The 15,664-nt window shown below is 46.2% G+C and overlaps 2 protein-coding genes across 2 annotated transcripts in view; both read left to right on the top strand.

The window, feature by feature from the left end:
• The window catches only part of LOC140903547 (low molecular weight neuronal intermediate filament), a 34,385-nt gene extending 29,289 nt beyond the window's left edge, over positions 1-5,096 (top strand). Inside the window, exons 5-6 of the mRNA XM_073324980.2 lie at positions 225-349; positions 2,305-5,096. Of these exons, the coding sequence (XP_073181081.1) occupies positions 225-349; positions 2,305-2,560 (381 nt within the window). The 3' untranslated portion in view covers positions 2,561-5,096. The remainder of the gene's footprint in view (positions 1-224; positions 350-2,304) is intronic.
• Positions 5,097-8,881: 3,785 nt separating this feature from the next.
• Positions 8,882-15,664, top strand: part of LOC140903512 (1,5-anhydro-D-fructose reductase) — a 45,511-nt gene continuing 38,728 nt past the window's right edge. The window contains exons 1-2 of the mRNA XM_073324876.2: positions 8,882-8,986; positions 9,640-9,738. Coding sequence (XP_073180977.2) covers positions 8,882-8,986; positions 9,640-9,738 — 204 coding nt within the window. The remainder of the gene's footprint in view (positions 8,987-9,639; positions 9,739-15,664) is intronic.

The raw sequence follows: 15,664 nt of genomic DNA, 5'->3' as shown, positions 1-15,664 counted from the left end.
TGAAATGACTTGCTCTGCTCAATCAGCAAGTCAATGTCATAGCCAGGAATAGAAACCCAGTCCAGTCTGAGTCCCAGTCCAGCACTCTAATCCACTGGACCACACTGATTTCTCCTCCTGAGATCAGTTTGAACAACATATCTGGAAGGAGGGGCACTAAAAGCAAATGAGAGGGAACTATTGACATGATCAAAATGTTCTCCCTTCCACTTTTTGTTCTGCAGGAGACTATTAACCAGCTTGAAAATGCTCTAAGGACGACCAAGGGAGAGATGGCTCGCCACCTCCGAGAGTACCAAGACCTGCTGAATGTGAAAATGGCCCTGGATATTGAAATAGCTGCATACAGGTAAAACAATACCAAGAGGCCTTCTTCCCTGGTGGCTTTGGGGATGTTTGATGCTGGCGGTCACACATCTCTGTTTGCGTAGAGAGAAACAAATACCCAGAAACATTGTACCCCTGGATGTTCTGTAATATTGTGTAGCAATCCAGCTGCGCAGTTCTGTAATGAGAAAAAACAGATTTATTGCACCAGATCCCCAGGTTTGGCTCAGGGTTAGAACTGGTCAAAAGTCGCCCGCCCCCCCATTGCTCCTATTTTTACTCCTATCCTCCTCATACACATACACATTTTAAAGTTTCTAGAGATTAGATGATCATAATGGTCCCTTCTGGCCTTAGAATCTATTAGTCTGACCTCCTGCATAACACAGGGCAGAGAACGTCCCCAAAAATAATTCCTAGAGCAGATCCTTTAAAAAAACATCCAAAAAAGAATCCACAGTGATATGTATTAGGAAACCTAGATCAAAATGCCATCTGTCTGTTTAGGTCTTCAAGCTGGGATTTTCAAATGACCGAAGGGAGTTAGGTGCTCGTATTCCATTTTAAACAGGAATATGGTATCCAGCTCCCTTATTCACCTTCGAAGATCCCTGACATATATCCCTGTCATCACCATGTTGCCTGGACACTCGTCTCCATGGCATCTGAGTCGTGCATCACACTCTCGTCAGGGAATACAGAACCCTAAGCCTCTATTACCCTTCTGCCTCGACAAGTGAGAGCTTTGCGGCTGCTAAACTGGGCATCAGCTCCCTGATGCTCCAGTGTGTCTGCCTTGCTAACGAGCTCCTCCAGACTCTGCCAGTCCAAACCTGGCCCTGCAGGTAAGAATCCGTGAAGCCCAGGTCCTGAGTTCCGCAGAGACATCTCCCCGCAGCGTCCACTCCTTCTCTCCGGCCATGCTTAGAAATTATGAAGTTTGCTACCTCTGAAGAGACAGAGCACACACCAGCCTGTTTGGCTGAGGACTAACACATCAATATAACAGTGCTGAGGTGGTTTTGTATAAAACAAGAATAAGTTTAATAAAGAGCACAGATTTAAGTGATATAAGGCAAGAATAAAAGAGAAAAAAGGATTAAACAATACAAAAATAACATGCTTTCTAGTGCCTAAAATTTAATTCTAGCTACATCTTTGCAGAAAACAGTTCCTTGCGTGCAGCAAATTATCAGCAGGGCTCTACCATTTACAGGCTCAGAGGGTGCTGTACCATATGTCCCCAAGTGATGGATAACTAAGGGTTCTTTCCCTTTCTTTTTATAGTCCCGTGAACCTTTGAAGTGTATCTCCATGTAAAGTTTTTCTCCCTTCCTGCTTGTGCAGATGCCAGGCTGTCTCCTTCCTCCTCTGATCAATCTGTTTCTCTGCTTGGCTTAATCACTTGTTTTCCCTTTGATGTAAATGTCTTTCCATTGTCTCTGGCCTCACCTTGCTCAATATGCGTTGGGGATGTAGGCAAACAGCCAAGACAGCATTCCTTTGTCAAGGGCAGGCTGCCTCCAAAAGCCTATTTTAAGAACATATTTCCAGCACACATCTGTAACGCTATCTATGCGACCTGGACATGCACTCCGCGATGATATTCGTGACCAGCGTGTCACCAGTTTTTATCTGATTCCTTCCAAGACACGGTTTGGCTGGATAGTCTGACAGTGGTGTATGGACTCTGCCCATGAAGTAGCTCTTAGGGTCTCAGTAGCCTTCTGTCGATAGTGTGTAGCAAAATGCTGAGCCTGCGGTAAAGGCTGTTCCTTCCTGGGGGCAATGTGCTGATTGATGCCTTGGCCGCTTTCCCATGGGGGGCGGGGCGGGGTGAGGGGGGAGTTCCCGTTGCCACAGCTCAATGAAAACTGATCTGGGGAGGATATTTTAGAAAGGAGAAGGCAGGGATCTGAAATCTCTAGCAGCAGCTTCATTGCACCTTTCTTGGTGTTTCCCTCTTCCCACCCCCAGGAAATTACTGGAAGGGGAGGAAACACGGCTAAGCACCGTCAGCAGCGGGAACACCTTCGGCCTTGGCTACACGTTCTCGTCTAGCCCCTTCTCCGGCGCAAAAGCCTTCTCCACCAGCACGGTCACCGTCAGGAGGGAGGAGAAGCGAGACCTGCAGGAAAGCATCAAGGACCCCAGACTTTCAGAGGAGCCAAAGCCTGCCGAGGAAGATCAGCCCGGAGAAGAGAAGGTCGAAGCCGCCCCAGCCAAGAACTAAACTGGAGTGAAATCACTATGCGCCTCCCCAAGGGGAAAAGGAGTCCCTCACAGGCGAGAGATTACGTTGTGTCCTAATGTAGCCAATTACAGTAACACTGAGCGGCAGCCTTGTCCAGTGGCTAGAGCTCCGGACTGGGACTCAGAGACCTGGGTTCTAGTCCCAGCTCTGCCACTGGCCTGCTGGGTGACCTTGGGCAAGTCACTTCACCTCCCCGTGCCTCAGTTTCCTCTCTCACCATGTCTATGTAGATTGTAAGCTTCTCTGGGCAGGGACTGTCTCTGGCTATGTGTTTGTACAGCGCCTAGCACAATGGGGCCTTGATCTCCGTTGGAACCTTTGGTGCTACTATAATAATGCTTGTAGAACAAAGGTATGTATGTGCATCCCCTGCCCTCTCCAGGCTAGACTTCCAGGCCCTCATCCCCTTCACACTGCACATGGTGGTAAAACATTCTAGTGACTTCAGCGGGGTCAGAATTGGGCCCCTACATAAGTGTCCAGGGCTTCAGAGCCCTGACCCCTCGCTCCCACACTCTGCAGTGCACCGTTAGCTGCTCCAACCCCTATTCTCTCCGTTGCAGTTTATAGAGTAGGCTCAGGTGAATGGGAGGTTGGCTGGCGCAGCTAGATGCGCAGGGCCAAACCTTGGTCCCTGTTGAAGTGAAATTGAAACTCCCATAGATTCCAGGGGACCATTTTATTGGCCCAAAGCCTGGCAAACTTGGTCCAGTTGCCTGAAAGGGTTGGGAGCCAAAGCCAGTAAATACCCTATGGAAACCAAGTGGGTGTAAATGGTTTGTTGAAAGGCCACTAGACCCACCTATTATTCAGCAATAGCTAGAGCAGCATTTCCCAAACTGCGGGTCACCATCCCGAATAGGGACGGAACATCAGCAGATGGCGATCCCTAGTGTTCAGAGGACACCATTTTACGTTGCACAGCGTAACCTCGCACATATGGTGCGTGCAAGGTCACGATGCCCAGAGGGCGCCATTTTGCTCTACAAAATGGCTTCCTCCGCACAGTGAGCCCTCGTATGCACTGCATGGATGAGGTCATGCTGTGCGGAGGATGCTATGTGGCTCTTCAAAATGGCATCCTCCAGGCTGTCTGGAGTCCCGGGAGGAAACAATTCATTAAAATGGGGTTGTGCCAGCAAAAGGTTTGAGAACCCTCACTCTACACCTCTTACACCTTGTTCTGCCTTTCCTGGGTCGTCTAGCTATACCAGCAAACCCTTTCTAGTGTAGATAAGGCCATGCATGACAAGAGAAGAGAGAATAGCTCTGCTTTAGGGCCAGATTCATTTATTCACACTGAATAGCACCTTACTCCATAAGTGGTCTCATTGGGGGTACTAGCAAGGGTATCAGTGTAAAAAAAGGGGGGGGGTATTAAGAATCTGGCCCTTTGAGATAGATTTTCACAAGAGCACACTTGGCGTGTTTGGTGTTGAGCTTTTCTGCCAATCTGGCCAGGATTTTGGAATTTGCAAATTTAGCCCTTCTTGATTAATAGTGGATTTATAGCTCTTCTTTAAGAAAACAGGATTTCGGGAGCGTAGGGCAGATTGCATCAGTAATATTTTCTGGGAACGGCCATCTGAAGACGTGTAACATCTGAAACAATGAAGATGTCGCGGAAATTCAGGTGCTGTAATTATGATACAGAGAGACGGTCTGTAAACAGTCTGATATCTTTCAGTTCACATTCGGGTGTTATTTGTCTGTCTCTCCTCCAACCCACGAATGTACCCAGGGGGCGGAAAAGAATTGTATCATGAAAGTGAATGTTCTGTAGAAAGAATTAGCTTGATATTGGGGGGAGGGATAGCTCAGTGGTTTGAGCATTGGCCTGCTAAACCCATGGTTGTGAGTTCAATCTTTGAGGGGGCCATTTAGGGATCTGGAGCAAAAATTGGGGATTGGCCCTGCTTTGAGCAGAGGGTTGGACTAGGTGACCTCCTGAGGTCCCTTCCAACCCTGATATTCTGAATGTAGGGGAGACCGCGATTGATCGCTGGGAACACTAGAGTTCAGCTTGAGGTAGGCTTAAAACTTTAATCTAGAGCTGGTCATAATGCTTCCGAATTTCAAAACTTTGACAGTTTCAGAATTTGACCTTTGAAGGGGAAAAAAATTGGGAAGAAACTTTCTCCCCATTTTTCCGTCAACTGGAGATCGGTCGAAGTGTTGCGTTTCAGAACAGAAAGAGAGAAATATTTCACACCGTTCTTTTGTGAATGATTTGACCACATCAACTTTAGACCGTTACTGAATGCAGATGCCTGGCCTAATCTAGAGTATGTATGTGTTGTGGAATGTAGACTGATCATAAGACAGTGGTTATTGCAAGTGTTCTTTAATAGATATGACATTTTGGATTGAGGTATCCTTTTGCATGAAGCTACCTTTCAGATCATTTGAATGTGACTTTCCTCCTTTTCCATTAAAATATTCTTTGTTTATTTGGCAGTTAAATGAATAGAAAATCGAACCCCCAATAAACAGTGTGTTGGTGTCTGAACAAAAATGTTATTTGCGGCTTGTAAACTCATCTGCATGACATCCTAGGCCCGATCCTCAGTATGTATCTCCATCAATGTCTGTGAAGCTACGAGGATTTCCCCTAGCTGAGGATCTGGTCCTGTATTTCTAAGACTCATTGGTTTAACACATGTGCCATACTCTAGTCCAGGGACCATGATTTGGTTGTTGGCTTTGTTTTTGTCCATTTCTTTCCCCATTTGGAAATACTGGGCCAGATCTTCAGCCGATGTAGATTGGCATAACTCTGCTGCAGGCAGTGAAACCCACTGATTTACACCAGCTCAATATCCGGCTCTGTATTTAAGCCCATTGCAGAATGTCTGGGGTGGGGGTACATTTCGGCAGCAAGTGCAAGGCTTATGCACCGGTTAAGCCTTCAGAATTGGACATATTCTTTGCAAAGGGGTGAGCTTCACCCCTAGGCACCCATTGTGACAAAGGAGTTGGGGTGGGAGGGAACAGCATTCAAACAGAATGAACACAATCTCTATATTGTAACACAGGGCACTCACTTGTGCCAGCCAAGCTTTTGGGGGGCTCTTCTCCATAATGCGGATTACAGGCTGCAGTGTAGTAAGAAGAGCATGTTTTGTTCTTGTTTTTAATTGAATCACGCGGGGGTTGGAGCGGGGGGGTGGGGGAGACGTATAATTTTAAATCACAGAGGGTCGGGGGGAAAAAAGATTCATGAATTCAAACTAGTTATTTTAACCCCCCAAAATAAGTTGAGAGGTTCTGAAAACTTCTAGCTCCCCCGGGGCAGCTTTTCCCTAGCTGCTTGTGCCACTTTGCTCTTTAAAATAGAGCTGATGATTGCATAATGAACTCATACCACATAGAACTGCCTCGGTACCCAGCAGTGAGCTCCTAGGTTGAAAGGCCTGGTAAATATCCTCCGACTGCCTCCTCTGAAATCTCCAGGGGCTGGATCCAACTCCTCTGGAAGTTTAATGCTTGGAGGCACATCTAATTTTGAGTTAATGGAAAGACTTCCAGGGGCAGATCCTCAGCTGGTGAAAATGGTCCTAGTGCTATTTGGGAGGCAGTGTTGCCTAGGAGATAAAGCACTGCAGTGCAACTCACACGACCTGGCTTCTATTCCCCGTTCTATAGTTGTACCTGTACAAAAACTGGGTGTGTAGCCCAAGCTTTGCTCAGGCTGAGTATTACTTAGAACCCTAAGCCTCAGTGCCGTGTCTCAGGATACAAAGCCAAGGGCATAGGCCCTCTATTAAATTTGCCACCGTTACTTCTCTGCTGTCCGCTCTTCTTCTAGGACTGCTAAAAGGCCCACTTTGTGTGTCATTTCTCCCACTTGTAGAAATGGGAATACTGATGTTATTGTTTTGCCCCTCTTGGGAAAGTGCTTTGAGCTCGTCAGATGAAAAAGACTCGGTGGATGTTTGGCTATTGCTTGAATGGCACTTTATACATTGCCGATACCTTACAAGGGCTTGGGCATTGCACTGTGGTTCACTGTGAATGGAATTTCAGTATATCTGATCCCACTGTATTCCTCTCCCCATAAAACCTCTACTCCATCATTTACCGCGGCTGGTCACGCAAACTTTGTCTAGATGCATCCTAGATATGAATAACGGCAATAGCCTTTGGTTGGCCTCTTTATTAGTATAAGTGACTATTAACTGTATTGGATTAAAAACACAGGCTACGTGAATAAAAAATCCCTTCAAGAGTTTACTTCCAATAACAATCGGGCACCGGGCACTTTCTAGAAACTAACAGAGCATAATTGAGTGGGCTCAAGTGAGTGGGCTCATTAATCCCCAGGAGGTTATTGCTAATATAATCTGAACATGAAAAAAAAAGTCCTAAGGATTTCTTAGTGTGTATTTCTAAAGAGTTAATGCTCTTTATGGTACATTGCCCAGTCTGATCAATTGAATCATTTCCCAGTATTCAGTTAAATAACAATTTCCAGTAGCAGTTATCTTTGGGGTATTTATTGTTTCCTGTGGAACTCAATAAAAAGGATGCGGAACTTTCTGTTAATGAGGCCACTGATTAATTTCATCCTCTGTTTTATTGGATTAAAAGCCTCAGGTACCAAACCATTTCTATTAAAAACGATATGATTTCTACCCTTTATACAGGTTGGTTTTGATAGCTCTAGGCAGTTAGCAGTGGGTAATGCCACACAAAGCTGCCGTTTACCCTAATGACAAGGAAGGCCACGGTGGTGAGTTCAAAAAAGCTTCTGTGATCATGAAATTTGCCAATATTGTGTTATTCAGACATTGCTATCGAGATTATAAGCACTACCATGTGCTGGAGGATAAGAACAGCTGTTTATTTGAAAGTGATAGGTAAGCATTTGATTTAAATTAGACGGCACTACACTAATAATAGGAGGACTCGTGGCACCTTAGAGACGAACCAATTTATTAGTGCGCTGTAGCTCACGAAAGCTGATGCTCAAATAAATTGGTGAGTCTCTAAGGTGCCACGAGTCCTCCTGTTCTTTTTGCGGATACAGACTCACACGGCTGCTACTCTGAAACCTACACTAACAATAGTACTTAATAACTAACAATGAAGTCTGGGATTTTCAAAGGAGACCAGCGGAGTTAGGCACACATTGAAAGTCAATCGGAATTGGGTACCTAAAGCTGTTAGGCCCCATGGGAAGCCCCAAGCAGTAATAGCAATAATCCTTTGCATTTCTAGCAGCACCTTCAGCTCTCAAAGCTTTGGTTTCCCAAGGGCTTTGTTTCTGCCATTTAACTGCCTTTTGGTAAAGCCTGAAAACAGGCAGCGAGTCTGTCAGGGTTTCCCCCATATCCTCTTTGGAAAGGTGCAGAGCTTGAAAACCCTAACGATGTGTATACAAAACCCGGCCCAATAAAGGCAGTGGGAAATCACACAAAGGCTCCCTGCAAGCCAGCTCTTCCCAAGGAGGTAATTGGTACAAGAGCCGAAAAACAAAGCTTTGCGGATGGCTTAAAACACACAGGACCAGGCGCACAAAAGCAGTTAGGCTCCTGACAGCCAGGGACCTTTTAGGAATACAGCAGAGCCTGCTTATAACTTGGTCATAGTGAAATGCTACTTTGTAGTGATGTCCCATGGTGCTTCATGGCATTTCAATGGACTTTGGCTCAGATCTTCAAAGGTACTTCGAGGCGTAACTCCCAGTGGGGAGTTTGACTTTGAGGCTCTGGTTCTTTCATTCCGCTGTGTTCTCATTTCACTCATATTCCACTCTACTAATTCCCTTCCAATAAAGCCATTGGGCAGCTCCTCGTGTAAAGTCAATGGAGCACGGCCGGTGTATATCAGCTGACGATCTGGCCCATCATCAGCTAGCTTAGCAGTGAAATGCTGCATTCGGAGGGGTCTCTCTTCCTGTGAGCTTGCCAGAAGGACCCCTAAATTTTAGGTCTGTCTATAGTTGCTCCTAGACCTGGTCTATGCTGGGGGCCTGATTCTTTGCTGTTCTCCAGCTTGTGCAGTTACTGACACCCGTGCAAAGCGTTAGCAGATCAGGCTGGTAGTGTTTTCAATCCACATTGCACAGGGGTGAAGGGCTGCACCAGGTATAGGGTGAGAGAGAATCTGCCTCAGAGAAGTTTAGGGAATTCCTCCCCCACCACTGTAGGGCAGGTGCCACTCCACTGCCCAAGCCCTGTCTATGCTCCCAACTGTGGCTTGCATTAGTAGAAGATTTCTGCAAAATTCTCAGTATAGCTGCAGCCCTGGAGAGAGGAACAGCTTTTGTTCCAGATGTTCTCCCCTGGGAGTGAAAACATGGTTCCTCTGAGATGTCTCTACAGTTACCTGCACCCCTTGAGATCTCAAGGAGCCATGAAAAGTCCTGCTACTACTCCCAGCATTATGAGGTGGGGTTGTCAGGTAAGGTCTTTCTTGTTACTATAAGCTCTAAGGGTCTCTTTGTGTGCATGGATAAACTCCAGCTCACCATGCAGATGGCAAAGGCTCTGATCCTGCAAACACTTAAGTATGCGCATAACTTTGCTCTCCTGTAGAGTGTATGAGGGTTATTTACATGATTAAAGTTCCCTATGGGCTTAAGGGTTTGTAGGTTCAAAGTCTAGGGGCCAGATTCTCAAGAGTATTTAGGTGCCTAACCCCCATTGATTCTAATGGGAGTTAGGTGCCTAAATACCTTTGAGGATCTGGACCTAAAGCTTCTGTTAGCAGAGCATTTGCTAGCTGGAGTGGATACAAATGGGAATGGAGGAAAATAACTGAATTGGCTGGTGATTTATTTTACGACTGGGATATAAAATTCTAATTAGTGGCCTACACTTAAAACAATCAGGGGTTAAAGCCCTTTCTGCATATCAACAACACTGTGTGCACTAAACTCGATTTGATTAAATGTTTTAATGAGGGCGAGACAATTTAGGAACATAGTTGGAGACTTTGGAAGCAGCGGGGAAAATGCCCTCTGCTAAGGCGATGCTGGGTGCTGTGCAGGAGCAGTGGTGTAATGACTTGGGAGGCTGATCAACATTGTCACCTGTGATTATCAACCTGATTAGGCTCAGCTGCATTTTGCTCAGGCCCTGGCTGTCTGCAGTAATCCTGTCGTCAAGGAGCTGAGCTTAACTCCTGGGGAAGAGAAGGATCCAGCCTGGCTGGCGAGTGAGATGTAACACTGCAGAGTCTGGGTCTATGGAAACTAGGCTAGAAAACCCAGATGCAAAGAAGAGCAGTCCTCTAATGCAGAGGAGAAAACGGCCAGGGAAATACAGGTATCTATGCTTATTTACTAGTCTCTTCCTGGAAGGGTGAGATCAGGGGTGTTCTGCTTCTGTCTCTCTTCTTCTCAAGCTCCACCCCTCATACCACTTGCCTGGCAGCAGAAGTAGTGCAGTCTCTCCTTTATTGCCTGCCTCCTGCAAAGCAGGGGTGGGCATGACTGATGTAGCACCCATAGACAGATGTATCAGTGACACCCCCATCTGCCCAAAGCTGACTCTCCCATGTGCTCCATGCAGGAAGACCTATGCTTGGCACAACCCCACTGAAGTCAGTGGGGCTGTGCATGGCTGCAGGGGGCTTTATGTATGTGCCAGAGCAGGGCTTTAAGTGTACTCAAGGGGATATTTCCAGGGGCAGGTACCTTCCCCTGCATGCAGCTGGCTCTGGGGTGGAATAGAGTGGCTCTTCAGTGATGCACAAGAGTGTTACGCAACGGCTGAGAACAGGAAGTCCAGAATACAAATCGTCCCTCGTGCAAACTGCATGGGGAATTCCAAGGCCAGAAGGGACCGCTGTGATCAGCTAGTCTGAACTCCTGTAAAGCGGAGGCCTTCCCCAAAACCATTTCTCGAGCAGAGCTCTTAGAACAATATCCCATGTTGATTTAAATATTATCCGTGATGGAGAATCCACCATGACCCTTGGTAACTTGTTCCAGTGGTTAATTACCCTGAAGTGAGCTGTAGCTCACGAAAGCTCATGCTCAAATAAACTGGTTAGTCTCCAAGGTGCCACAAGTCCTCCTTTTCTTTCTGCGAATACAGACTACCACGGCTGCTACTCTGAAACCTAAATAGCTGGAGCTCTTTGAGTCTATCCTAACGGATGTTTTCTAATCCTTCTTGTGGCTCTTCTCTGAACCCTCTGTAATATATCAAGATCCTTCTTGAATTGTGGGTACCAGAACTGGGCACAGGATTCCAGCAGCGGCTGCACCAATGTCAAATACAGAGGTGAAATAACCTCTCAGCTCCTACTTGAGATTCCCCTGATCATTCATCCCAGGATCTCATTGGCTCTTGTGTCATGCTGGGAGCTCATGTTCAGAGTCACCACTTCCCAGGATAGAGTTCCCCATCCTGTAAGCATGGCCTGTGTTCTTTGTTCCTAGCAGTAGGCATTTACATTTTAGCCATGTTCAAACACCCATTGTTTGCTATGCGCCCAGTTTACCGAGGGATCCAGATCTCTCTGCATCAGTGACCTGTCCTCAATTCTATGTGGGCAGGATGAAAGAGGGATTTGGTGAGGGCAAGAGGGGTTAAGAGTTTGATGCTTTTTATAAAGGGTGCTATGGGACCTTGACTAAACAAGTGGGTCTGGGGACCTTTGGTTTCAGACTCTTTCAGGAATGATGCTGCTGAGGATTTAGAATCATAGAATCATAGAATATCAGGGTTGGAAGGGACCCCAGAAGGTCATCTAGTCCAACCCCCTGTTCGAAGCAGGACCAATTCCCAGTTAAATCATCCCAGCCAGGGCTTTGTCAAGCCTGACCTTAAAAACCTCTAAGGAAGGAGATTCTACCACCTCCCTAGGTAACGCATTCCAGTGTTTCACCACCCTCCTAGTGAAAAAGTTTTTCCTAATATCCAATCTAAACCTCCCCCACTGCAACTTGAGACCATTACTCCTCGTTCTGTCATCTGCTACCATTGAGAACAGTCTAGAGCCATCCTCTTTGGAACCCCCTTTCAGGTAGTTGAAAGCAGCTATCAAATCCCCCCTCATTCTTCTCTTCTGCAGGCTAAACAATCCCAGTTCCCTCAGCCTCTCCTCATAAGTCATGTGTTCCAGTCCCCTAATCATTTTTGTTGCCCTTCGCTGGACTCTCTCCAATTTATCCACATCCTTCTTGAAGTGTGGGGCCCAAAACTGGACACAGTACTCCAGATGAGGCCTCACCAATGTCGAATAGAGGGGGACGATAACGTCCCTCGATCTGCTCGCTGTGCCCCTACTTATACATCCCAAAATGCCATTGGCCTTCTTGGCAACAAGGGCACACTGCTGACTCATATCCAGCTTCTCGTCCACTGTCACCCCTAGGTCCTTTTCCGCAGAACTGCTGCCTAGCCATTCGGTCCCTAGTCTGTAGCTGTGCATTGGGTTCTTCCGTCCTAAGTGCAGGACCCTGCACTTATCCTTATTGAACCTCATCAGATTTCTTTTGGCCCAATCCTCCAATTTGTCTAGGTCCTTCTGTATCCTATCCCTGCCCTCCAGCGTATCTACCACTCCTCCCAGTTTAGTATCATCCGCAAATTTGCTGAGAGTGCAATCCACACCATCCTCCAGATCATTTATGAAGATATTGAACAAAACCGGCCCCAGGACCGACCCTTGGGGCACTCCACTTGATACCGGCTGCCAACTAGACATGGAGCCATTGATCACTACCCGTTGAGCCCGACAATCTAGCCAGCTTTCTAGCCAGCTTATAGTGCATTCATCCAGCCCATACTTCCTTAACTTGCTGACAAGAATACTGTGGGAGACCGTGTCAAAAGCTTTGCTAAAGTCAAGAAACAATACATCCACTGCTTTCCCTTCATCCACAGAACCAGTAATCTCATCATAAAAGGCGATTAGATTAGTCAGGCATGACCTTCCCTTGGTGAATCCATGCTGGCTGTTCCTGATCACTTTCCTCTCATGCAAGTGCTTCAGGATTGATTCTTTGAGGACCTGCTCCATGATTTTTCCAGGGACTGAGGTGAGGCTGACTGGCCTGTAGTTCCCAGGATCCTCCTTCCTCCCTTTTTTAAAGATTGGCTCAACATTAGCCTTTTTCCAGTCATCTGGGACTTCCCCGGAGTTTTCAAAGATAATGGCCAATGGCTCTGCAATCACAGCCGCCAATTCCTTCAGCACTCTCGGATGCAACTCGTCCGGCCCCATGGACTTGTGCACGTCCAACTTTTCTAAATAGTCCCTAACCACCTCTATCTCCACAGAGGGCTGGCCATCTCTTCCCCATTTTGTGATGCCCAGCACAGCAGTCTGGGAGCTGACCTTGTTAGTGAAAACAGAGGCAAAAAAAGCATTGAGTACATTAGCTTTTTCCACATCCTCTGTCACTAGGTTGCCTCCCTCATTCAGTAAGGGGCCCACACTTTCCTTGGCTTTCTTCTTGTTGCCAACATACCTGAAGAAACCCTTCTTGTTACTCTTGACATCTCTGGCTAGCTGCAGCTCCAGGTGCGATTTGGCCCTCCTGATATCATTCCTACATACCCGAGCAATATTTTTATACTCTTCCCTGGTCATATGTCCAACCTTCCACTTCTTGTAAGCTTCTTTTTTATGTTTAAGATCCGCTAGGATTTCACCATTAAGCCAAGCTGGTCGCCTGCCATATTTACTATTCTTTCTATCTACTATTCTTTACCTAACACTTTTCATCAGGTGATCCAAAAATGTGTTACAAAGGATTTGTGTTCTACTGCTGGGGAAACTGAGGCATGAAGCAGTGAAGTGACTTGGTCAAGGTCCCCCAGTAGGCCAGTGGCAAAGCTGGGAATGGCACCTAGGTCTCCTGAGTCCTAGCTCAGTGCTCTGTCCACTAGGCCATGCTGCTTTCAGTAGCACACCAAACCACGATACCATGCTGGAGAACTCGTTCACTGTTGACTCACTGGATAGACCATTCCTTACTGAGACTGGGACTTTTGATAAAGCTTGTATCCCATGGGATTTCAGCATGGAATTCCCTTAGGCTCTCTTGCAATTCCCAGCCTGCGACTACAACCCCACTTCCTGAAATAAACTTCAAACCAAAATGGAAGAGAGAATGTGTGAATGGCACCAACGCAGCTCTGCAAGATTTGTGGATATAAATGGCCACCTAATCTGGTAGGCTCAAGAGTTTAACGTGGGTGAAATTGCTGGAAAATAAACTAACCGTAGTGGGGGATCCAGTCCTGAAAATGAGATCTTAAAAGGGCTGTAATTATCCTATGTGAAATAATACTAGCTTTTTGCTTTTGTCTCTGGCTACGGTTTATTAACGTTAGGAAGAGAAATCCTGTCTGTAGACCTGTCGGAACTGATGCTTGTGTTAATGATTACCAGGATGTTAAATACATTCTAAAATGAACTTTGCAAAGTGGTTGTAAGGAAGTGTGGTAGAAGGCTTAACTGTTACAGTAAATCTCTTTAGGCAGAAGCAGGATGCTAGGAAATCATTAGCAATGTCCATAAAACAGGATCCTGTCACTATTCTATTCTAGTCCTACTTTATTGTCCTTTGAGTCACATCTGGGTGATGCTAAACCAAAGTGAAGGATCCCGACTCATGAAATAAAACAACTGATTTTTGCTGGGTGGCAAGATTTCTAGATTCTATGGGCTATTTTCTGACTCATGGGAATGAGAGGTGCGATAGGTTAGTGTCTTTTTCACATAGTCATGTAGCACTTCATCTAGCTACCATAACTTGCCTTCAGGCTCAGGAAACCAAAATACGAAGAACAAATATAAAGCTTCCATAAAAGAGAGTGTGTATAGTATATATACAGTGATTCAGTTTGCAGCATCCTGCATCTGAACTGCTTCACAAAATGGCAGGGAAATTCCTCTGTGTGTAAAGAAGCAGTAGCCAGAAAACACCCAGACATCCTTTTCCAGTTACATAGCTGCCCGCAGCTCAGAATCCCTCTAATCATCCTTAACCTCCCCAACCCCAGGCCAAAAAAGATCTCCTTGTCATTTCTAATTCAGTCCCTTTGACTCCTTAAGGTATGGCTAAACTGCATTCTAACCCCAGGCTCTGACTCTGGTTTCCACCAAGCCTGCTTTCCATCCACACATAAATCTGCCTGATTTGGGTCAACAAGCACTCAGGACCTAGGTCCCTGCAAGGGCGTGGGTCAGAACCCAAGTCCTGCTCTGACTCTGGTCCATCCCCTGTTATTTTGCAGTGTGGATGCAGCTGAAGCTGCAGATCCTAGCCAAGACTGCCTCGTTCAGGATGGCTGCATTAGCACGGCTGTGAGACATGGGTCCAGCAGTTGGAAACCCGGGTTTACAATGCAGTGTGGACACTCCAGCGCAGGCTTGGAAACACCAAGTCCATGAGCCCAGGTCCCACAGACTCAGTTCACAAAGCAGTGGAGACAGACCCTTAAAGTCAATACCTTTCTGATACTTCTATGTGTATTTAGTCGGCTGCAAAAATAATAATCAAAAAGCACTTTCTCTTGAATTGTTTTGAAGAAAAGAAGCTGGTTGCAGTTTTGGAAAATTGACGTCTGTTCAGTGAGAGGCTCGTAGATCCTTAAGGCCTGAAGGGACATTTGTGATCATCTTGTCTGACCTCCTGTATAACACCCAAACCAACAAATCCCACCTTGTCATTCCTACAGTGGAAGAAATCCTTCTTCTCTGCTAGGTGCAGTTGTTTCACCCACAGCCAATAACCTTTCAGAAATGTGGTGAGGGTCAGGTTGCTTTGCAGAGAAGAGAGGGCTTTGATATTTATCCCATTTATGATTGTTGTTTATTTTTTAATACAAAAAAATGGATTCCTGCTCAGCAAGCTCGGGGATGTGTGTGTAAGAGTGGGGAAGGGAGAAATATCACTGAAAGATAGAAACAATTACAGAGGTGATAAAACAGGGGCATGCAGATAATTACACCATAAATCACCAGATCACCGCAAAAGTGAATGGAAATACTGTTCCAGTGTTAAGCAAATGTTACTTAGGGTTTGAAGCCATAGAAAGAGGCTGAGTGGGATTATGTTGGTCAGAAGATTGGAAAGTAGGTGACAAGGCAGGATGGTCTTAGGGTTAAGGCACG

Source organism: Lepidochelys kempii, chromosome 26 (assembly GCF_965140285.1).
Source record: "Lepidochelys kempii isolate rLepKem1 chromosome 26, rLepKem1.hap1, whole genome shotgun sequence".
Lineage (NCBI taxonomy): Eukaryota > Metazoa > Chordata > Testudines > Cheloniidae > Lepidochelys > Lepidochelys kempii.
This window is presented reverse-complemented; position numbering and strand designations above follow the sequence as displayed.